General features: G+C 39.4%; 1 protein-coding gene across 3 annotated transcripts in view; it reads left to right on the forward strand.

Annotated features, from left to right (window-relative positions):
- ZNF804A (zinc finger protein 804A) overlaps window positions 1-18,839 on the forward strand; it is a 234,080-nt gene that overhangs the window by 164,431 nt on the left and 50,810 nt on the right. For 2 of the 3 annotated variants that reach the window (XM_084642679.1, XM_084642680.1), the window contains exon 2: window positions 3,315-3,458. In XM_084642679.1, coding sequence (XP_084498805.1) covers window positions 3,315-3,458 — 144 coding nt within the window. Of the gene's footprint in view, window positions 1-3,314; window positions 3,459-18,839 lie in introns of those variants that run through there. The other variant, XM_084642681.1, reaches the window with a different exon arrangement.

Raw genomic sequence — 18,839 nt, forward strand, 5'->3', positions numbered from 1 at the left:
AGCATCACATCACTCAGCTCTCTACAAACAATCTTATATGGCTAATTAAGAAATATTAAGAATTAGCCTTTGCCTATTGTAGGCTTTTATCCTGCAAGATGCTGAGAACAGGGCACCCAACACCTTGCAAGAGGTGCTCAGCACTTTCTAGGATCTACATACCAAGTGCACAAAGTACATTTTAGGTGTACGCACATAAAGGACACTGAAGGTCTGTTCTTGAAAAGTGCTGAAACCACATTCCTTTACCTTTTTGCAGTCTTTGGAGCTGGGCCAGGGGACAAAGTAACCTAAAATGTACACCCTCACCATGTACCCTTCCAATCTGTGATACCTTTGGGGCAGTTAGCTTCCCCCCACGCAAGCTGGTGGCCTACTTGCTCTCTCACTTATCTTGTTTCTTTGGGGATGCTAACAAAGTGAGTCAATTCCCCACTCCTTTAATGCACAGAAAAATACCAAGCTCCTTGCCTTTTCCCACCGACTGACCACCTCCAAATCAACAGCAATAGGTCTCCAAACTTGGCTACTAGACACACTGCAGTGCTAGTGTTTACCTCATACTAAGGCCAAGAGAAATCCCCAAATGTACCATGAAACCAAAAAATCCAGGCAGAATACCAGCAAAGCAATCCCATTCCCAGGTTAGTTACAGTTAGTATGCCAGCTGATCGAGTCTGTTCTTCATGAAAAATGGGAAAGGTTTGCAACAGTATTTGCACTGAGACATAAAACCAAGGGTTTTGATCATTTGAGGTCTTTCCAGACTTCTGAAGCTTTTCTTTAAAAGTAGTGATGTTTTCCTAGTGTTCTGGCCAGGTTTCATCTCTGGTTATTACATTCTGCCACCTTGGTTCCACTTGCAGTCTCAATGAGATGTAGCTGCATCTTTACTTTTGCTATATATTGTTGTTTAGAATTGCTGTGTATTTTTAAAAATTCCATAGCGTATTTCAATGGTAGTGATCCCTGTATAATGACTGGTATGAGTCTAAACACTAAGGCTGTGTTAGAGTTGTGGTGGCATGGTTACCATGGCCCAAGGAACTGCTATTTCTGTTATGATGCATTGGCTCTGCCAAGTATAATTGCCAAGTAAACTTCATTTCAGTTATAGTAGCCCCAATTGTCTCACTCTTATGATACGTAGTACTTTATTCCAGAAGCAGAAATTAAGTGCTATTCCATGTGAGTAAAAGTAACAGAATCTGGCTCAGTGTTTGATTTGTAAAGGGCTTTGCGCTCCTCAAATGGAGTATTACGGAAATGAAAAATATCATTGTCTGTCATGGTGTGTCACTGTTCCTATCTTGCATATTCTTGTACTTGCACATTTCCCTCTAAATGGTCTTATACAACATTCTAGAGTTGTAATAATGCTCTGATTTCACAAATCTCTTCACCCCTTAATTTTGCACCTCCCCTCCTAATCAAGCAAAACCGGATGTGAATCCCTTTGCAGACCACCACCGCAACTCCAGACCAGTTTCTGCAGTGTTGCAAGACATTCCATCCCCTCGGGGATTGACTGTGCTGCCCCCACTTCTACCCCAAGCTCATCCAACCTAAGCAACTATAGAAGTGATTTGAAATAGAGAGTTTCAGACATGCTAGTAACTGCAGGACTTCCAGGCTAGGCCCCCATACACTATAAATATATTTCTAAGTATAAAGTAGCACCTTTCTTTCCTGGAACTGATAGCTCACTTGGTTTTTATATGAAACTTAGTTTTTTATAAAATGTAAAAATCTAAAAAACATTTAAAAAAATGTGTGATTTCCCCTTCCCTCATTAGAAACATGGCGCCATTTAGCTTCCATTCAAGACAAAATTCTGAGCTGATTTTGTTATTCTTTTCATGACTCTAACCCCCTAGTGCTATCTACTGTATCCTAACAGCAAATACTCAATCTGATTTTATTGTAAGAAATGAAAGTAGATGATAAAATAGCTATGATTATGCTACTTGTGAATGAATCAACATTTGCCAGCTGCTCTGCCACTTTGAATTATATTGAAATAAGTGCCATTTTAAGATGCAACTCTAAAACTGAAGTCACTATGATTGTTACTCCCATTATTTATTTTAGAAAAACACCTCTGCTGAACATTTTAGGAAACTCCGGAAAGTGTTGCAAATTTATACAAGCTGTTTTAAAAACAGACTTTGTATGACATGCTTTTACAGTTGTTCATAAATAAGTATAATAGGGAACTTTTTAGTTCATTTTTCAGAGGTAAGGTCAAGAATTATAAAATAAATTTTCATAGTATATTTTTTCTTATTTTACTCCTTGAAAAGGAGGTTGTTGGGAGAAACAGACTGATAGAAACTAAAGTTGGTTTAAGAAGTCTCATACTGGAAATTTCCAAATATTTAACCAGACAAATGTATTCTTTCCTCAGTGTATGCACTTGGAGTAATTAACGTTTATACCAATTGGAATGTTAGGGCCCGATTCTGATCTCACACACAGTGCTACAAATTGGGAGTAATACCACTGAAGTCAATGGAGTTACGCTGATGTCAAACTGATCTGAGATCAGAATCAGACACTGACTATGGTCTTCAAGAAAAAGCCATACTATTGTCAATGTATCTAGGAAAGAAAACATCAAATAGGGATTTATAGAATTTATTCTCCAATAATAAACAAGATTATTTTTAACCCTGATTCTTTGCAAGAGATTAATATATGAATGACAAGCAAGAGCTGTATTTCTTTTTTTACAGATGACAAATAACAGATTGAGGGGAAAAAATCATTAAACCTCTAACACAGAAATGATCCTTTAATTTATCTATCTGTGTATATTTTCAGATAGGTCATTCTAAGGGTGTTTTTATTATTTTCCATTTTGTATCATCATCATTCTTTGGAACTGTCCTGTAACCAGAGTAGATTAGTGGGGTTTTTTTGGTCTTCATGCTTATTCTGGTTAGGTACACTATACGCTGAACATTTTAAGCATTGGTTATTTGACAGAAATTAACATTAACGTGATCTTAGGCATGATAAATATTTGGCCTTTTTGGACAGAACTTTAAACAAATTGCTTCTCTAGACTTGTATGTGTCAGATACCCAAGAGTAGCCTTCATTTGTGCAGCAAATTGGAATGTGCACAACTGTGTGCCTCTCACCTGATATAGAAAAATATGTGCAGTGTGACCTGGTAAATATGTGCAAGCTTTTAGTTATGGCAGTATCAGTGTTGACAAATAGGATTAAAATGAAGAGCACAAATCCAGTTTCTAGCATCAGAGGGACAACTAAAGTTCTGCTGTTTTTTTTGTTTTGTTTTTTTTTCAGGATTATGCTGAAAAGGAGAACACAATAGCAAAAGCCCTGGAAGACCTTAAGGCCAACTTCTACTGTGAACTCTGTGACAAACAGTACTACAAACACCAGGAGTTTGACAATCACATCAACTCATATGACCATGCTCACAAACAGGTAAGAGGAATCTGGTAGATACGTAGTCAATCCAGGTGGCATTTTCAAAGCCACCTACAGGATTTGGACACCGAGGATGTTTCCCTGGCCCTGCAGAAGTCAATGGGAGTTCGACCATTTACTTCAGTAGGCAGGATTTCACCACCAATTTTCATAAAAATTAATGAGGAACTGGGTGTCCAAATCCCTGAGGTGATTGAAAATCGCAGGCTTCAACTATGTCCATAGTTAGTAATCCCTAGAACTGAGAAATGAAATGTGCAGTTTGCTTAGAAATAAATCTTAAAAGATGTTTTGATGAGAGAACCTCCAAGATGACCTAACTGTGAGAGAAAATACCCAGGTCTATGGGAACTGTGAGCATTCTAAAAGGGAATGGAAGCATGGAATTATGAAACGTACCCAGGAAAAACATGAGTGGTTATCAGTTTCTCAGTAGTTTGGCATATAAATAAATATTGTAGTCTATTAGTTAAATGTGCTCTGGGAAACAGTTCTTCCCAAAGATGCATATAGGAAATTCTCATAAGAGTGGATTCTACAGGATTGGGTAATTTATTGGGTAAATTTTCTTTTACCCCAGTTACATTTCTCAAATGAATTATAACGTGTTTTTTTTAATGGATCAGTGATAAAAATATAAATAAGAAGAATACACAGGTTTTGACTCACAGCTAGCTATGAGCTAAGTGTGAACTCTGAAATGCACATATTTGTGTTTTCAATACTAACCTTCTCTAAAATACTGCATGCCACTTTGATTATTTATGTTGCTACAGGGAATACTGAATTCATAGTGAGAAGCAAAGCAGTGGTGTCACCGGACCATAGGAACTGTGTTACAGGATAGACATTAGTCTATCTAATCAAGTATCCTGTCTCTGACAGTGATCAGAACTGTATGCTTCAGAGTAAGGTGTAAAACGATATTTTAGATATTATTTCCTTATTCGTAGTTTCAGTTGGATAGTTTTATTTGATGACTTTGATTTCTTGAGCTAGAAAGTACATAAAGAGTGAAGTGTAGGTATCACTACACCGAATGTAGTGCTGAGTCTCCTATGTTGCTTGCAAGTTTACAAAACATTTATCTGTATTGTATTCTCATGGACCTCTCTGTGCCACTTGCACCGACATCTAACACCACCACAGTCTCCAGAATGATAGTTGCCCTTCCTTTTTTTCCCTCCAAAGCATCTTCCTAGGACACATCATTTCTCTCTTTCTCATCACTAGCAGGCATAAACACTACATTTTTAATTAGGTAGTACACAAATTACTCTATCAGCCCTTAAATGGTTTATAATTAGAGTTTATGTAGAAGCCTACAGAGATCCAGCATCTTATTCACAAAACCCTCCTGTTAAAGGCAGGAGACATTTCTTTAAATGAGAACTAATTTTGTTTTTTGTAACACCATCCTGTAGTCATTTGTTGGCAGAGTTTCAAAAATTGGGTTTCAACTAACTGTTTTGCATTTTTATTTGGGCAACTCAGATGTGCAGAATACCTGGAAACTCATAAGAATGATGGTGGACACACGAAAATAACTGTAGAAGCTTTGGCAATGTGCAATGAATTTCTCTTTTGGAATTTAGCGTCGCCTACTTAAATCCCATGTATATTCTTTCATTATGAGCAACATGAATCAAGCCATTCCAGTAGAACAATATATAGTATTAAAAGTAATCTATACAGGTGTATAAAAAGATGTATTTAAATAAAAAGAAAATTTATTAAAAGACAATGGGTTAAATCTCCTGTGAACTTCAGATAAGACACAAAAATAATGAATATAGGTCTTCCTCTTAGGGCAGGATTTTCTAAGTCTCTCCTTCATAGGATTTACACCTTCATTGGCCTCTGCCAGACAGGATTCTAAGGTGGACAGAGCATTGAGCCAAACTTTATGGTAGTGTTTATGTTCCTATGATCCTAAATTTAACTCGTCAGGTTTTTAAAAACAGTTTTCATAAAATAAGCTGATCCTAACTTCAGGGAAAAAGCAAGACTGAGACTCAGTAGGAATTGTCACTGACACCACAGCAAGTTCTCTGTCCCCAGCGGGGACAGAACAAGCCAACTCACAGCACTCTCAATCTCTGCCAAATTCTTAAAGCAAAGAGGACTCAGCAAAGACTGCAGCATTTGGTCTTTTCTCTATTAGTTGAAGATGGGATGAGAAGACAGTGTTTTAGATCCCAGAGGTCAGGAGTGAAGCTGAAGAAAGACTAGTGTTCAGTGGTTAATATTTGTATGTATTTATTTGTTTTGCAGTGGTGTTCAAAATGTGCTAGGCACTATACTTATATATGGGAAGGCATAGCCCTCACGAAATTTCAGCCCAAAACGGGGGATATTTTGTAAGGCCAGCTGATTATATGAGATTTCTGTCCGCATCTAAATAACAACCAGAAACTAGTCCCCCTCACATTTTGGATCAACTGTGAATACAATACCCTACTCGTAGGGATTCAGATGCATATTTGCAGTCTGAGTCCATCTGTAGAACAAAGTGCATCCAAACAAAGTGATAATTCTCTGTACTAACACTGGCAAATTAGGATATTGTTCCTGAAATAATAGTAATAAATAATATTTACCCCTTATATCATGATTTTAATCTGTTGATGTCAAATTGTCTTACAAAGTTGGGTAAGCATCACAATCCCCTTGAAGTCAGAAGTTGTCTGTGCTCAGCACCACTGAAATTCAGACCACTTATACACCTGCCTAACTATAGCATCGCTAACTTGGGAATCTCAGAATATGGTGAGTTTTCTGATTTCTTCCCAAGTTTTTGAAAGAGACAAGATTCTTTTTGCATTTTTTAGTACATTCTGCCTGTCAGTGCCCTCTTCAGACATACCTAGTGAACTGCACTGACTTTGCCCCCCACAATCTTCCATCTTCATGCTAAGAGTCAGAGATATTTTTTGCCCCTGGATTTCTTTTCCAACCCTCTCCCCTCTACCTTCCTTTCTATCTGTCAAGGACAGAACATTCTGGGGAGAAGGTTGATACAGCCTGGGAATTCTCCTTCTCTAACAGTAGAGCCTTAGCTGTGCCAGGGCTTCAGCAGGTGAATTAAGCCTAACTGGAAAATCAAAGAACTCCCATGCCTGTGTTCAGCTTTATGCTCTGGCGGGCAGGTCTTTCCCCCCTCAGCTTCCATGGAGTCATTTTTTGTGGATTCCACTCAGCAGGCACCTAACAGTCATTTCACCAGGCCAGTTCTTGCTCCCTCTCTGCTCTTTCTGCTCCAACAGCCTGGGAACCACTTGTCTAACTATTCTCTCATTGCCTCTCCCACAAGACAAAGTTTCTGGACTTTATTATGTTCGTCATCCATATGGAGAAGTTAGATAAAAACATAAATACTCCTGGTTGCTACATAACACTACTTTATTTCTCAGTCCAGAATGATAACCCACAAGAACCCCAAAACAGACATAAAGCAGGCTGTTCCCTAAAAACAGAGAGGCCCAACTCACCCTACCCTATTCTAAACTGGCTGCAGAACTGACTCAGCTGACCCAGATCACATGAATTCCTTCAGAGACCCCTGTCCTGCAAGCTGGACCAGGAAATTTCGCACATGTAAAGTGGTAGTTTGTCATTTTTTTTAAACCAGTTTCCAATATACCACAGACTGCAGAGCAACTATCTATAAACCCAGTGCCATCAAGATCGAATGCTATCTGGATGATCTACTGGTGATAGCACAATGATGCTACAAAATGATAGCTTCCCAAACCATCAAATTCCTAGAGTATGCTGGTCTCCTGGTGAACCATGAGAAGATTGCCCTTATCCCATCTCAGGAACTGTTACAGCCGGACGTTACTGAAGGAGGATGTTCTTTAAGACTTGCTACTTTCCAGCAATTTATAGCCGGATGGAGCAGCATGATAGAGAATAATAAAACTATTTCCTTGAATGCAAGCCTTACTGCTTTGTCAAGACCTGCCCTGATTTCTTGTGTGTGACAAGTCTGAATATCTGGCTTCATGATCATGGTAAGGGATCTTTCTCTTCAGGTGAGAGAGACATCAGAGCTTACTCTATTTCACACTTTTTTTCTTGAGGTTCAAGCTGTTGCCTCAAGATCTAATTTATTTTAGTGTTTTCTTATTCTTAGCTTTGACCATAAGACCAGGGGAATAACATCAGTACAGTTCACCAGTGCATCTGTAGAGGGTGCTTACAAGAAGTGTGGCCGGGGAAACAAAGACCCTGCCTCAGGAACTTGAAAAAGAAAAAAAAAAAAAAAACACCGAGCAGTTCCAAGCGCAAGGGAACAGCATCAGATTCCCATTCAGAGATGACAAAAATCAGAGCTAAGGACGCTAAGCATTATCATTTAACTCACTGTTTGACAGTGTGGGCCTAAATAGCTTGCCCAAGGTCCATGGCACTCTTTAAACTCCTGGTCTACTACTCAAACCATAGGATCCCCCTGTCTCTCATCTGTTGATAAAGAAGCATAGGATGAATACAGTGTTTGTCACTGAATCTTTTCTTTTTTGGTCACATCAATTAAAACTACTGTAAAGGTGATCCTCGATTTACACATATTAAAAAAATACTTGCTTCAAGTATAGGGATATCTGCCTTATCTCTTCTGACATAGAAAACAGTGATTACATTCATTTAGTGGATTGTGGAGACTCTGGAGGTATTTCTGTCTGGGCAACTGTCAACAATGTTACCTATAACTTTCTGACATGAGGAAAAAATGGGAATTCCTGTCGGTTCCTCAGAACACTTCAGTGTTGGGAGCAGCAGATGAATATACAGTATATGGCAATAAATGACCTTCATCTAACAGCCCGTGAGAGTCAGCACTGTGCAGTGTTTTGTTTTGTTGATGAGGAAAGCCAGATCACACAAGGTCTCCTGCATCAGTTGTTCCTTGAGGGACTTTTGTTTCTACAAGAACAAAGTGATTTTATTTCTGAATTTGAAAGCCTGCAGCTCTGTCCTGCAACCTCTGACTAACCACCTGACACCACAGAAGCTTATCTGATCTTAGTTTTCCTCTGACTCCAGAAATGCTCTTTCAGTATCAGGACAACACAAAACAAATAAAAAAGAACCACACCAAGATGTGGATGAAAAGTAAAATAACAGAGCTAATGCCAAAGAGAGTTTAGTCATGCAGCTAGAGACATTCAACTACAGTCATGTGAGAGCAACTCAGGCACAAAATGATCCCGTTAAAGTCAGAGGCCATTCCTCAACATATGGCTCACTGAATGAAGATCACCCCTCCTTATATAATTAAACTACTTGTGTGCAAGGATCCAAGCAGGAATTGTAGGGCGAGAAATGCCTGTGGGCTGCAGTAGCAGGTGTTGCACCCCACTCCACATGTGTGAAGATTTGTTGCCGTTAGGTCTGCATAACCATGGATCCTCTGGCTTCTCCCTTCCTCTCAACATTATCTTCTCTGCACTGGCCTTCTGAGATACTGCTTTCTGATTATAGAGAATACCTATAATATAGCCAATCAGAAAGCAGTCTTTGCTCATATTTGGGTGTTTATAACATCACAAACTTCTTCTGAACTAACACATAACAAGTAAGTGAAGAAGAAGGATGAAAATGAGATCAGTTTTACAAAACCACAATTTTACTAAGATTTTAGATGACCCCCCAACATATTTTAAACTTAAGGTTATGTGCACTGACATAGGAAACAAATGTAGGGCAGCCGATAATACAGTGGTGAATGTTAACATGGTGACCACTGTTAGCATCTATGCGGTCAATTGTCTAATTCCTTAGACAATGTAAAAACAAAAAACACCAAACCTTGCAGTCATCTTTTAAGCTTCTTTTTAAAAAAAATCACAATGTGTGGATATTTTGCCTCTTTCTGAAAATAAATAAATATCCTCATCCATCATAGTGGATTCTTTCCTCTGCCAACTTCCATTCACAACATCCAAATATCATTGTTCTGAGAAGAAACTATGCTGTTTGAAAGGGATAACGAACAGCACAGCCCAAATTAAATCTTCACTTGAAACAAAACATGCTGTGTGTCTCCACTTTTCCATAACCAAAGGTTTCTTTAAAAAAAAAAAGAAACAACACTTTTCAACAAAGAGGGTGATGAACAAAGTGTCCATCACGGGATGCATACCCATTAAAGGATACATATGAGATTAAAGGTATTCCCCTGTTCTACATAAGTTAACCAGAGCTATTGTGACCTTGCAGGCTTTCCGAATGGAAATTCCCCATCAAGATCTATGCAAGAGAATGACTTGGCACTCAGACTATATCTATTATACATCAGAAAATGCAAATAGATGTGTGGTTGTCAGCAGAGACAGCATTTGGGGCAAAACAGCCATAAGCAGTGGTGTGCTGGAATCTGATCTTTCTGTTATGATACCTCACTGCTTTTTAATCCCTGTAACCTCAAAATGACAGAGGCAACATATCAGAAATAGGAATTTTGCTTTGAATTTGACAATATTTTTTTCTGTTACCTTTGCTGTACAAAATTAAAAACAAAACAACCTCACAGTATATTTAGGGGTGATAAAACAAACCTCCATAAAATGTATTGTAATGAATCTACTGAGCACGAATAGGGCATTGCAATAAATCTGCTGACCGTGAATTTGCTTCTATTCTTCTGGGTCCTGACTGGAGGATGATAGTAGGGTGACCCGATGTCCCGATTTTATAGGGACAGTACTGATATTCAGGGCTTTTTCTTATATAGGCGCCTATTGCCCCTCACCCCTATCCTGATCTTTCACATTTGCTATCTGGTCACCCTAGATGACAGACATGGACAAAGATCCTATGTCAATGGAGAGGGAAATTTGAGATCTAGAGGGACAGTGACAAAGGCAGCTGTACCTGATAATGGCTGCTCCAGGTGATGGGGCTGGGTCTCTGGGGCAGTGTACAGTTGAGTTAATCTTGGATTAAGAATAATGGGATTTATGTACATTGTATAGATAAGAACATGTATGTAGTGTAAATAAACATACCAGACTAGTTTCCATAGCATAAATGTCTAACAATGGAAACTGACCTGCTGCAAAGCCCTAAAATCAACCACTTCTTGTCCGGACTAACAATATTTTATATTACTTTTTCCATGTCTGTCTATTCAAGATATGTCACATTACTGTCATAGGATCAGTCGAAGACATAGGCAGCAAATTGTCTTGAGAGTGTTATCACTGCCACAAAATACTAACTAGCTATTACTCACAACACCTTGGAACACTTGGCTTTTAAAATGTTGTCCTGTATTATATCAGCATACTGGAACTGGGCCCTGTTCAAAGTGAAAACTTAAAAGCTTCAGAAGACTCCCAAGATCTCTTCCACATACAAAAACAAATCCAAGGCTGTAGACACAAGATAGCAGACCAGAGTTTGGCGACCCCATAAAGGTAGGGTTCCATTTGGCCACCTTTTTTATAAAGTGAGGATGTTGAACTTCTTTCACTTCACTTTTATATCTTGCTCCTCCTGGTTCTATTACATACATCCTGCTTTACCTTCACCCTGTGGAGATCCAGGTCTCCTATAACTCGGTGAGGGAGCAGGCTGGAGGCAGAGCCCAGGGATGGCTATTGTCTGCAGCATCATTCTCTTAAAGACACAGACAGTCCCAATTCATTTGAATTCTGACTTATTCATCATTAGCTTTTGCTGGGCCACTACTGAACTCTGAAATCTGCTTAAAAAGGAGGAGTGGAATCAGAAGACACAGAGGATATGACAAGAGTTGGGCTGCTGTTGAAGACTCTGTGGGCCATGAAGCAGATCAGTGGCACATAGCTTCTGCACTGATAGCTTTTGGCCCGGTAGGTTCTCTAAGAAATGAGAATTTCAGTGCCAAAGTCCCTGCCCCTTCTGCAGCAGGTGGGGAAAAACCCTATCTCCCAGTGGAATTATCAGGCAGAAACCACACAAATGGAGCGGAAACACCAATTTTTCCATTCTCCTACATGGAAATAACATAACTCCTGTCTCTTGGTAGATTTGGCTTACAGAAATCAGGGATGGAAAATATCTTTGGCATCATCCCGTCCCGTCCATTTCCTGCCAAGGCAAAATACTTCTCTGCAGCTTATTCTGGTGCACTTCATCTCCTCTAGTTTTAAATTACTTAAGTGATGGGGCTTCCACTACTTCCCTTGAGTTCCTGCAATCAAACAAGCAGAAAACTAGTTTTCAGATAGGGAGCAAATTTATATTGCTCCTTTCAGTTTCCTAATCACATTACAGCACAGAGATATTTCTCATTTCTGTGTCTCCTGATGTGCAAGCAATCTTGACTCTCTTGAATGTTAATTAAACATGGACTGGGATTTAAAAGCTTTTATTTAAATTGAACCATAGGTAGCTCTCTCTCACTGTTGAAAATCACTTTGGCAGTTTTTCCTATATATTTTTTCCACAGAAGGAGCTGTTTTTCTTTATTGCTCATGGTAATGTTAAATTCAAATGACAGCCACTATATATATATATATATATATATATATATATATAGGGCAGCACAGCATGGGGAGGAGGTGACCAGCCCTCTGTGGAGAAAGAAGTGGTTCCGGACTATTTTGAAAAGCTGGACGAGCACAAGTCCATGGGGCCAGATACGCTGCATCTGAGAGTGCTAAAGGAGTTGGTGGATGTGATTGCAGAGCCATTGGCCATTATCTTTGAAAACTCATGGAGATCGGGGGAGGTCCCAGACGACTGGAAAAAGGCTAATGTAGTGCCCATCTTTAAAAAGGGAAGAAGGAGGACCGGGGAATTACAGGCCAGTCAGCCTCACCTCAGTCCCTGGAAAAATCATGGAGCAGGTCCTCAAGGAATCAATTCTGAAGCACTTAGAGGAGAGGAAAGTGATCAGGAACAGTCAGTATGGAATCACCAAGGGCAAGTCATGCCTGACTAACCTAATTGCCTTCTATGATGAGATAACTGGCTCTGTGGATGAGGGGAAAGCAGTGGATGTGTTATTCCTTGACTTTAGCAAAGCTTTTGATACATTCTCCCACAGTATTCTTGCCAGCAAGTTAAAGAAGTATGGGCTAGATGAATGGACTATAAGGTGGATAGAAAGCTGGCTCAATCGTTGGGCTCAACGGGTAGTGATTCATGGCTCCATGTCTAGTTGGCAGCCGGTATTAAGCGGAGTGCCCCAAGGGTCGGTCCTGGGGCGGGTTTTGTTCAATATCTTCATTGATGATCTGGAGGATGGCGTGGATTGCACCCTCAGCAAGTTTGCAGATGACACTAAACTGGGAGGAGTGGTGGATACGCTGGAGGGTAAGGATAGGATACAGAGGGCGCTAGACAAATTAGAGGATTGGGCCAAAAGAAATCTGATGAGGTTCAACAAAGACAAGTGCAGAGTCCTGCACTTAGGATGGAAAAATCCCATTCACCGCTACAGACTAGGGACCAAATGGCTAGGCAGCAGTTTTGCAGAAAAGGACCTAGGGGTTACAGTGGACGAGAAGCTGGATATGAGTCAACCTACCTGAAAGGGGGTTCCAAAGAGGATGGATCTAGACTGTTGTCAGTGGTAGTAGATGACAGAACAAGGGGTAATGGTCTCAAGTTGCAGTGGGGGAGGTTTAGGTTGGATATTAGGAAAAACTTTTTCACTAGTAGGGTGGTGAAGCACTGGAATGCCAGGTTTCAGAGTAGCAGCCATGTTAGTCTGTATCCACAAAAAGAAAAGGAGTACTTGGGGCACCTTAGAGCCTAACAAATTTATTTGAGCATAAGCTTTCGTGAGCTACAGCTAACTTCATCGGATTCATGCAGTGGAAAATACAGTAGGGGGATTTTATGTACACAGAGAACATGAAACAATGGATGTTACCATACACACTGTAATGAGCGTGATCAGGAAAGGTGAGCTATTACCAGCAGGAGAGAAAAAAAACCTTTTGTAGTGATAATCAAGGTGGGCCATTTCCAGCAGTTGACCAGAATGTGTGAGGAACAGTAGTGGGGACAAATAAACATGGGGAAATAGTTTTACTTTGTGTAATGACCCATCCACTCCCAGTCTTTATTCAAGCCTAATTTAATGGTGTCCGGTTTGCAAATTAATTCCAATTCAGCAGTCTCTCATTGGAGTCTGTTTTTGAAGTTTCTTTGTTGTAATATTGTGACTTTTAGGTCTGTAATCGAGTGACCAGAGAGTTTGAAGTGTTCTCCGACTGGTTTTTAAATGTTATAATTCTTGACGTCTGATTTGTGTCCATTTATTCTTTTATGTAGAGACTGTCCGGTTTGGCCAATGTACATGGCAAAGGGGCATTGCTGGCACATATCACATCGGTAGATGTGCAGGTGAACAAGCCTCTGATAGTGTGGCTGATGTGATTAGGCCCTATGATGGCGTCCCCTGAATAGTTATGTGGACACAGTTGGCAATGGGCTTTGTTGCCCTGGAATGGGTTATCTAGGGAGGTGCTGGAATCTCCTTCCTTTGAGGTTTTTAAGGTCAGGCTTGACAAAGCCCTGGCTGGGATGATTTAGTTGGGGATTGGTCCTGCTTTGAGCAGGGGGTTGGACTAGATGACCTCCTGAGGTCCCTTCCAACCCTGATATTCTGTGATTCTATTATATATATATATATATATATATATATATATATATATATATATATATATATATATATATATTATGATTTATAAGTCTTTATGATTTTTAAATGTAGCTTTTGATGTATTAACATCAGTAGTTACAATTATAAGGAGTATTATCAAGTTTGAGCATGTTCATTATGTACTTCCACCACACAATGTCTGATTTGTAGTGTTTGAAAGGGATAAAGAAAAGGAGGACTTGTGGCACCTTAGAGACTAACCAATTTATTTGAGCTTAGGCTTTCGTGAGCTACAGCTCACTTCATCGGATGCATTCGATGCTTATGAAAGCTTATGCTCAAATAAATTGGTTAGTCTTTAAGGTGCCACAAGTCCTCATTTTCTTTTTGTGAATACAGACTAACACGGCTGCTACTCTGAAACCTGAAAGGGACAGAAATGTTTCAGTAGAACTCTGTTATTTCTTCCTTCCACTCCATTTAAAAAAATGCTGACATTGCTGTTCCCGGGAGAAAAGCAAGATTGCCGAACGACAGCACAGCACTGAACCATGACGAAGGTGAGGCACAGAAATCAAGATCACCACTCTGCTAAAATGTAAGGATGTGACCAGAGCATAAAGGCAGAAAGAGAATGCCAAGTATGAGTTTATTTTAGAGATACTGGGCTAACAGACATGGCTTTTTTTGGAAATTGGCCTTGCCTCCCTGGTGCATAGGAGTTGCTCTATAAATAAAATTAAAGTCTAAATTATGTCTTTTGAAAGACAAGGTAATGCAGCAGGTTGCACTTTTAATGCTCTATAGGACATAATGCTTCCTGGGTGCAGAAGGAAATACACTTCTTACATTTAAAATAAATGATACAGGCAGTGCTCTCCACAGTACTACTGCTCTGCGCTAATCTGCCCCTGTGCAGGGGTGGAGACATAGTAACACCAGCGTCCTGACATGCCCCCTCTGAAGTGCTGCTGAAATCTAAGTGCAAATATGAGACCTGGAGTGCTGCAGGGGGGAGAGGGAAGGGGTCCAATGGATTTACACCAGGATTGAATTTGGTCTGTTATTTTTGCAAATCACATGAAAAAGAAAGGAAATATCATTACATTTAGCAATTGACTATTCTGCTTTACAGCCAAAATTCTAAATTGTATCAACTCTAAAAGGACTGTGAAAAGTGATGGTAATATTTTCCCTCTTTGTAATTATTAGCATCCACCCATAGAATGGACTAATATTGATTGATCAATCTAGATACACAACATTTATTTCAGGTCTTCTTTATATATCACACAGGCAAGAAAGCACAAAACCAATTATAAAAAAAATGTTTTGTTCTGCTGGTTCTCCTTTAATAACATGCCGGCATTGAACATTTGTAAATGACTGATGTTGCACTGCTTTATTAGAAATACTTGTAAAATGAAAGAAGAAAAGGAATACTTGTGGCACCTTAGAGACTAACAAATTTATTAGTATCTAAGGTGCCACAAGTACTCCTTTTCTTTTTGCAGATACAGACTAACACAGCTGCTACTCTGAAACTTGTAAAATAAAGTAAATCAATTTGAATTAGTTATTAACATACTTTATTTTCCGGTTTCAGAGTAGCAGCCGTGTTAGTCTGTATTCACAAATAGAAAAGGAGTACTTGTGGCACCTTAGAGACTAACAATTAGGGGGAGAACTCATGCAATGTTTTCTGAAATGGCAAGAGTTGTAATTTAGTTTCCTTTTAGTACTCATATTACTCATAAGGTACATGCCAAGCAATGATTTGCTATTTGGTAGGAGCTGTCCCAGGAAATTTAGACTCCTTAAATTCAGGACTTCAATTTGTCAGTTTATGTTGGGATATTATTGAGTAAAGTATAATACTACACATGCAATTTTCTTGCAAATTCTAGCCACTTTTATTTTCTCATTACCAAAGAAGCCATAAAAATGCATTTTTTAGTAATTATAAATTACTGGAAAGATATTGTATATCATTTCTTATCAATTTCCTAGCCAATGAAGGTTTGTTCTTGTCTAATATATACTGTTTTCCTAACTGGATTATTGGCTGTAATGAGGTGTGTTTAGAATAAACATGGACATACTGGAAAAGTATATAGAATATTTAGTTCTGTTGGAATCAAGGTGAATGCAAATAGAATATTAAACCTGTATACCAATGTTTCCACTTTCACTCAGCAGCCTGTAATTTTCTGAAGAGGTAGAAATAGTCTGTTTACTTACAAATCTTCTTTAATATGAAAGTTTCAACCTCATACTTCTACCCTGGCTATTAGCATTTCCTGTCTTACTTACAGCAATCTTTTCTTTGCAGCCCTTCCTGACATTCACATGTCTCGGGGCCATTCAAATCACTTCTGCTATCATATTTTACTTCCATAACTATAATCATGCCAGTCCCCACACCCTTTGTCACAGTATCAAATACAAGTTATTGACCTTACCTTCAAAGCCTTTCATAACTTAGCCCTTCCTGAATTGTTTACTCATATTTTATTGTCTCTCTGATTCCTCTCTGCCAATAATGCAATATTTTATTACCCAATTGTCAATTTCTCCCATGATCACCACTGTGCTTTCTTCCATGGTGCACATTTGACAAGCAGTCTCCCTAAACTAATCTGTAAAGCAGAAACCCTTCAAATGCTTCCTCCAAATTCACTTCTACTGTATCACATAGGGTAAACTGACAACGAATAATAGTTAGGTATAGAACAGCTAAGATAATTAATGTCTCCTGTTTGTTTATATATATTTTTTAAAAAGAGAGAACCTGAATCTAACTGTGCCAGCATGCCTTCTGCTCACTGTTACCCTTCTCTTTCCTCTGCTTGTGTGTTATACCACCTTGCTGCATCTTGTCATAAATTAGATCTGACTGAGTCCTCTGGGCATTATTGTAATACAAATAATAAATAATAAATACTATTAATTCAAATTCATTAATGATTAATGCAGCTACTTTTAAATGCCCAGCTGCTCTGGTATAGCTTCATCTTGTCATCATGATATGCTAACACTACCAAACATTAACATTAAAAGCAGATATTATAAACTTAGCCAACCTTCCTCTTCCAACTGCTGAAAATCTTATAACCTTTCTATGACATGAAATGAAGAGAAGACTTTCTTCTTAGATGCAGATTTTTCCCTACTTCCCTTTTGTTTGTTGCTATTATCATTAACTATTTGTATTGCAGTAGCACCCAGAGGTCCCAGTCTAGATCAGTGACTCCTTATGCTATGTTGCATACAAACACATGGGTAGATACGGTGCCTGCTCCCAAATTGCTTAAAATTAAAGTTAAGGACAGGCAAAATGTCACAGGCAAAAGGAGGGAAGGATCAGACGGGGCTTGTCTATACTGCCGCTTAAGTTGATGCAAGTTACGTTGCTCAGGGATATGAATAGGGTGACCAGATGTCCCGTTTTTAAAGGACAGTCCCGTTTTCTGGGACTTTTTCTTATGTAGGCACCTATTACCCCCCACCCCCATCCCATTTTTTCACAGTTGCTATCAGGTAACTCTAGATATGAACAAACCTCCCCCCACAGATGACATAACTTACATCGACTTAATGTGGTATATACACCATGCTATGTCGATGGGAAATGCTCTTCCACTGACGCAGCCAGATTAATTACATAGATGGGAGAGCGTGCTCCCGTTGATTTTAGTGCATCTTCACCACATGCGCTAAACTGACATCACTGCATCAATTGCAGCAGCGCTGATTTAGCACAGTACTAAAGACAAGCCATAGCAAATGGTAAATGTTTGCTTTGTCTATACAGTGTGTAACACATACAAAAACTACATTACAAGCACCATTAAGATTGGAAAGTCAAGCACTCGAAATTTAGGTTTCCTGTGCTACCTTGTGCATATGCATTATGCTACAGCCTTTAATTACATAATCACATACTATTTTTTCTACAGTGCGCAGGATGGCCAGTGTTCACTTAATGAGCAGCTAGTCAGTATTTTGTTTTCAGTGTGTACCCCATGCCTTGTTTACTACCGACTGCTCAACCCCTGCTCTGAAGTCAGAATTATTAAGTTCCTCCTGGACTTTTCTGGGGTGTTGAGTGCTTCGCAAATATTCATGTATTTTCACGCCACCCAAATAAGGAACTGAGAGCATAAGGTCAAAAGTATATGCTAATTGTGGGTGCCCAATTTGGGAAACCTGAGACTTGATTTTTCAGGGTAGTCGGCATTACATAACACTTTATATGGTCAAAGCATAGTTCACATTGACTTCAGTTGCAACTGAGGGTGGTCAGCACTTTTGCAGAGCAGACCACAGGGTTTCAAGTGTGTCACCCAGAAGAGTCGGTATACACAATTAGTGACCACCTATGAAAAGTTTGGTTTACCTGACTTGACTAGCATCACACAGGAACTCTGTGCCAAAGGCAGGAAGAGAATGCAGTTCCCCCGGGCAGCACTTAAGTGACTCTACCATGACATCATCCTTCCTCCTTCTCGTGAAAGCCTCTACCTCATTAACTGCACAGTGTGGTCTAGTAGATTGGGTGTCAGCTAACCTGCATCCTAGTCCTGCTTTGTGATCTGGTGCCAGTTACTTCACCTTTCTGTGCCTAGGACATCCCTTCCAACTTCTGCAACAAATGAAGCAGGGGTCCTACTGTCAACAGTCTCTCTCATTACCCAGTCCTCCAGAGCAGGTTCATCCTGTACATTTCATGAGAGTGTGATTTCCTAGATTTTAAAATAATTAAAAGAAAT

The sequence above is a fragment of the Lepidochelys olivacea genome (genome assembly GCF_965140295.1).
Source record: "Lepidochelys olivacea isolate rLepOli2 genome assembly, chromosome: 11".
Classification (NCBI taxonomy): Eukaryota; Metazoa; Chordata; order Testudines; family Cheloniidae; genus Lepidochelys; species Lepidochelys olivacea.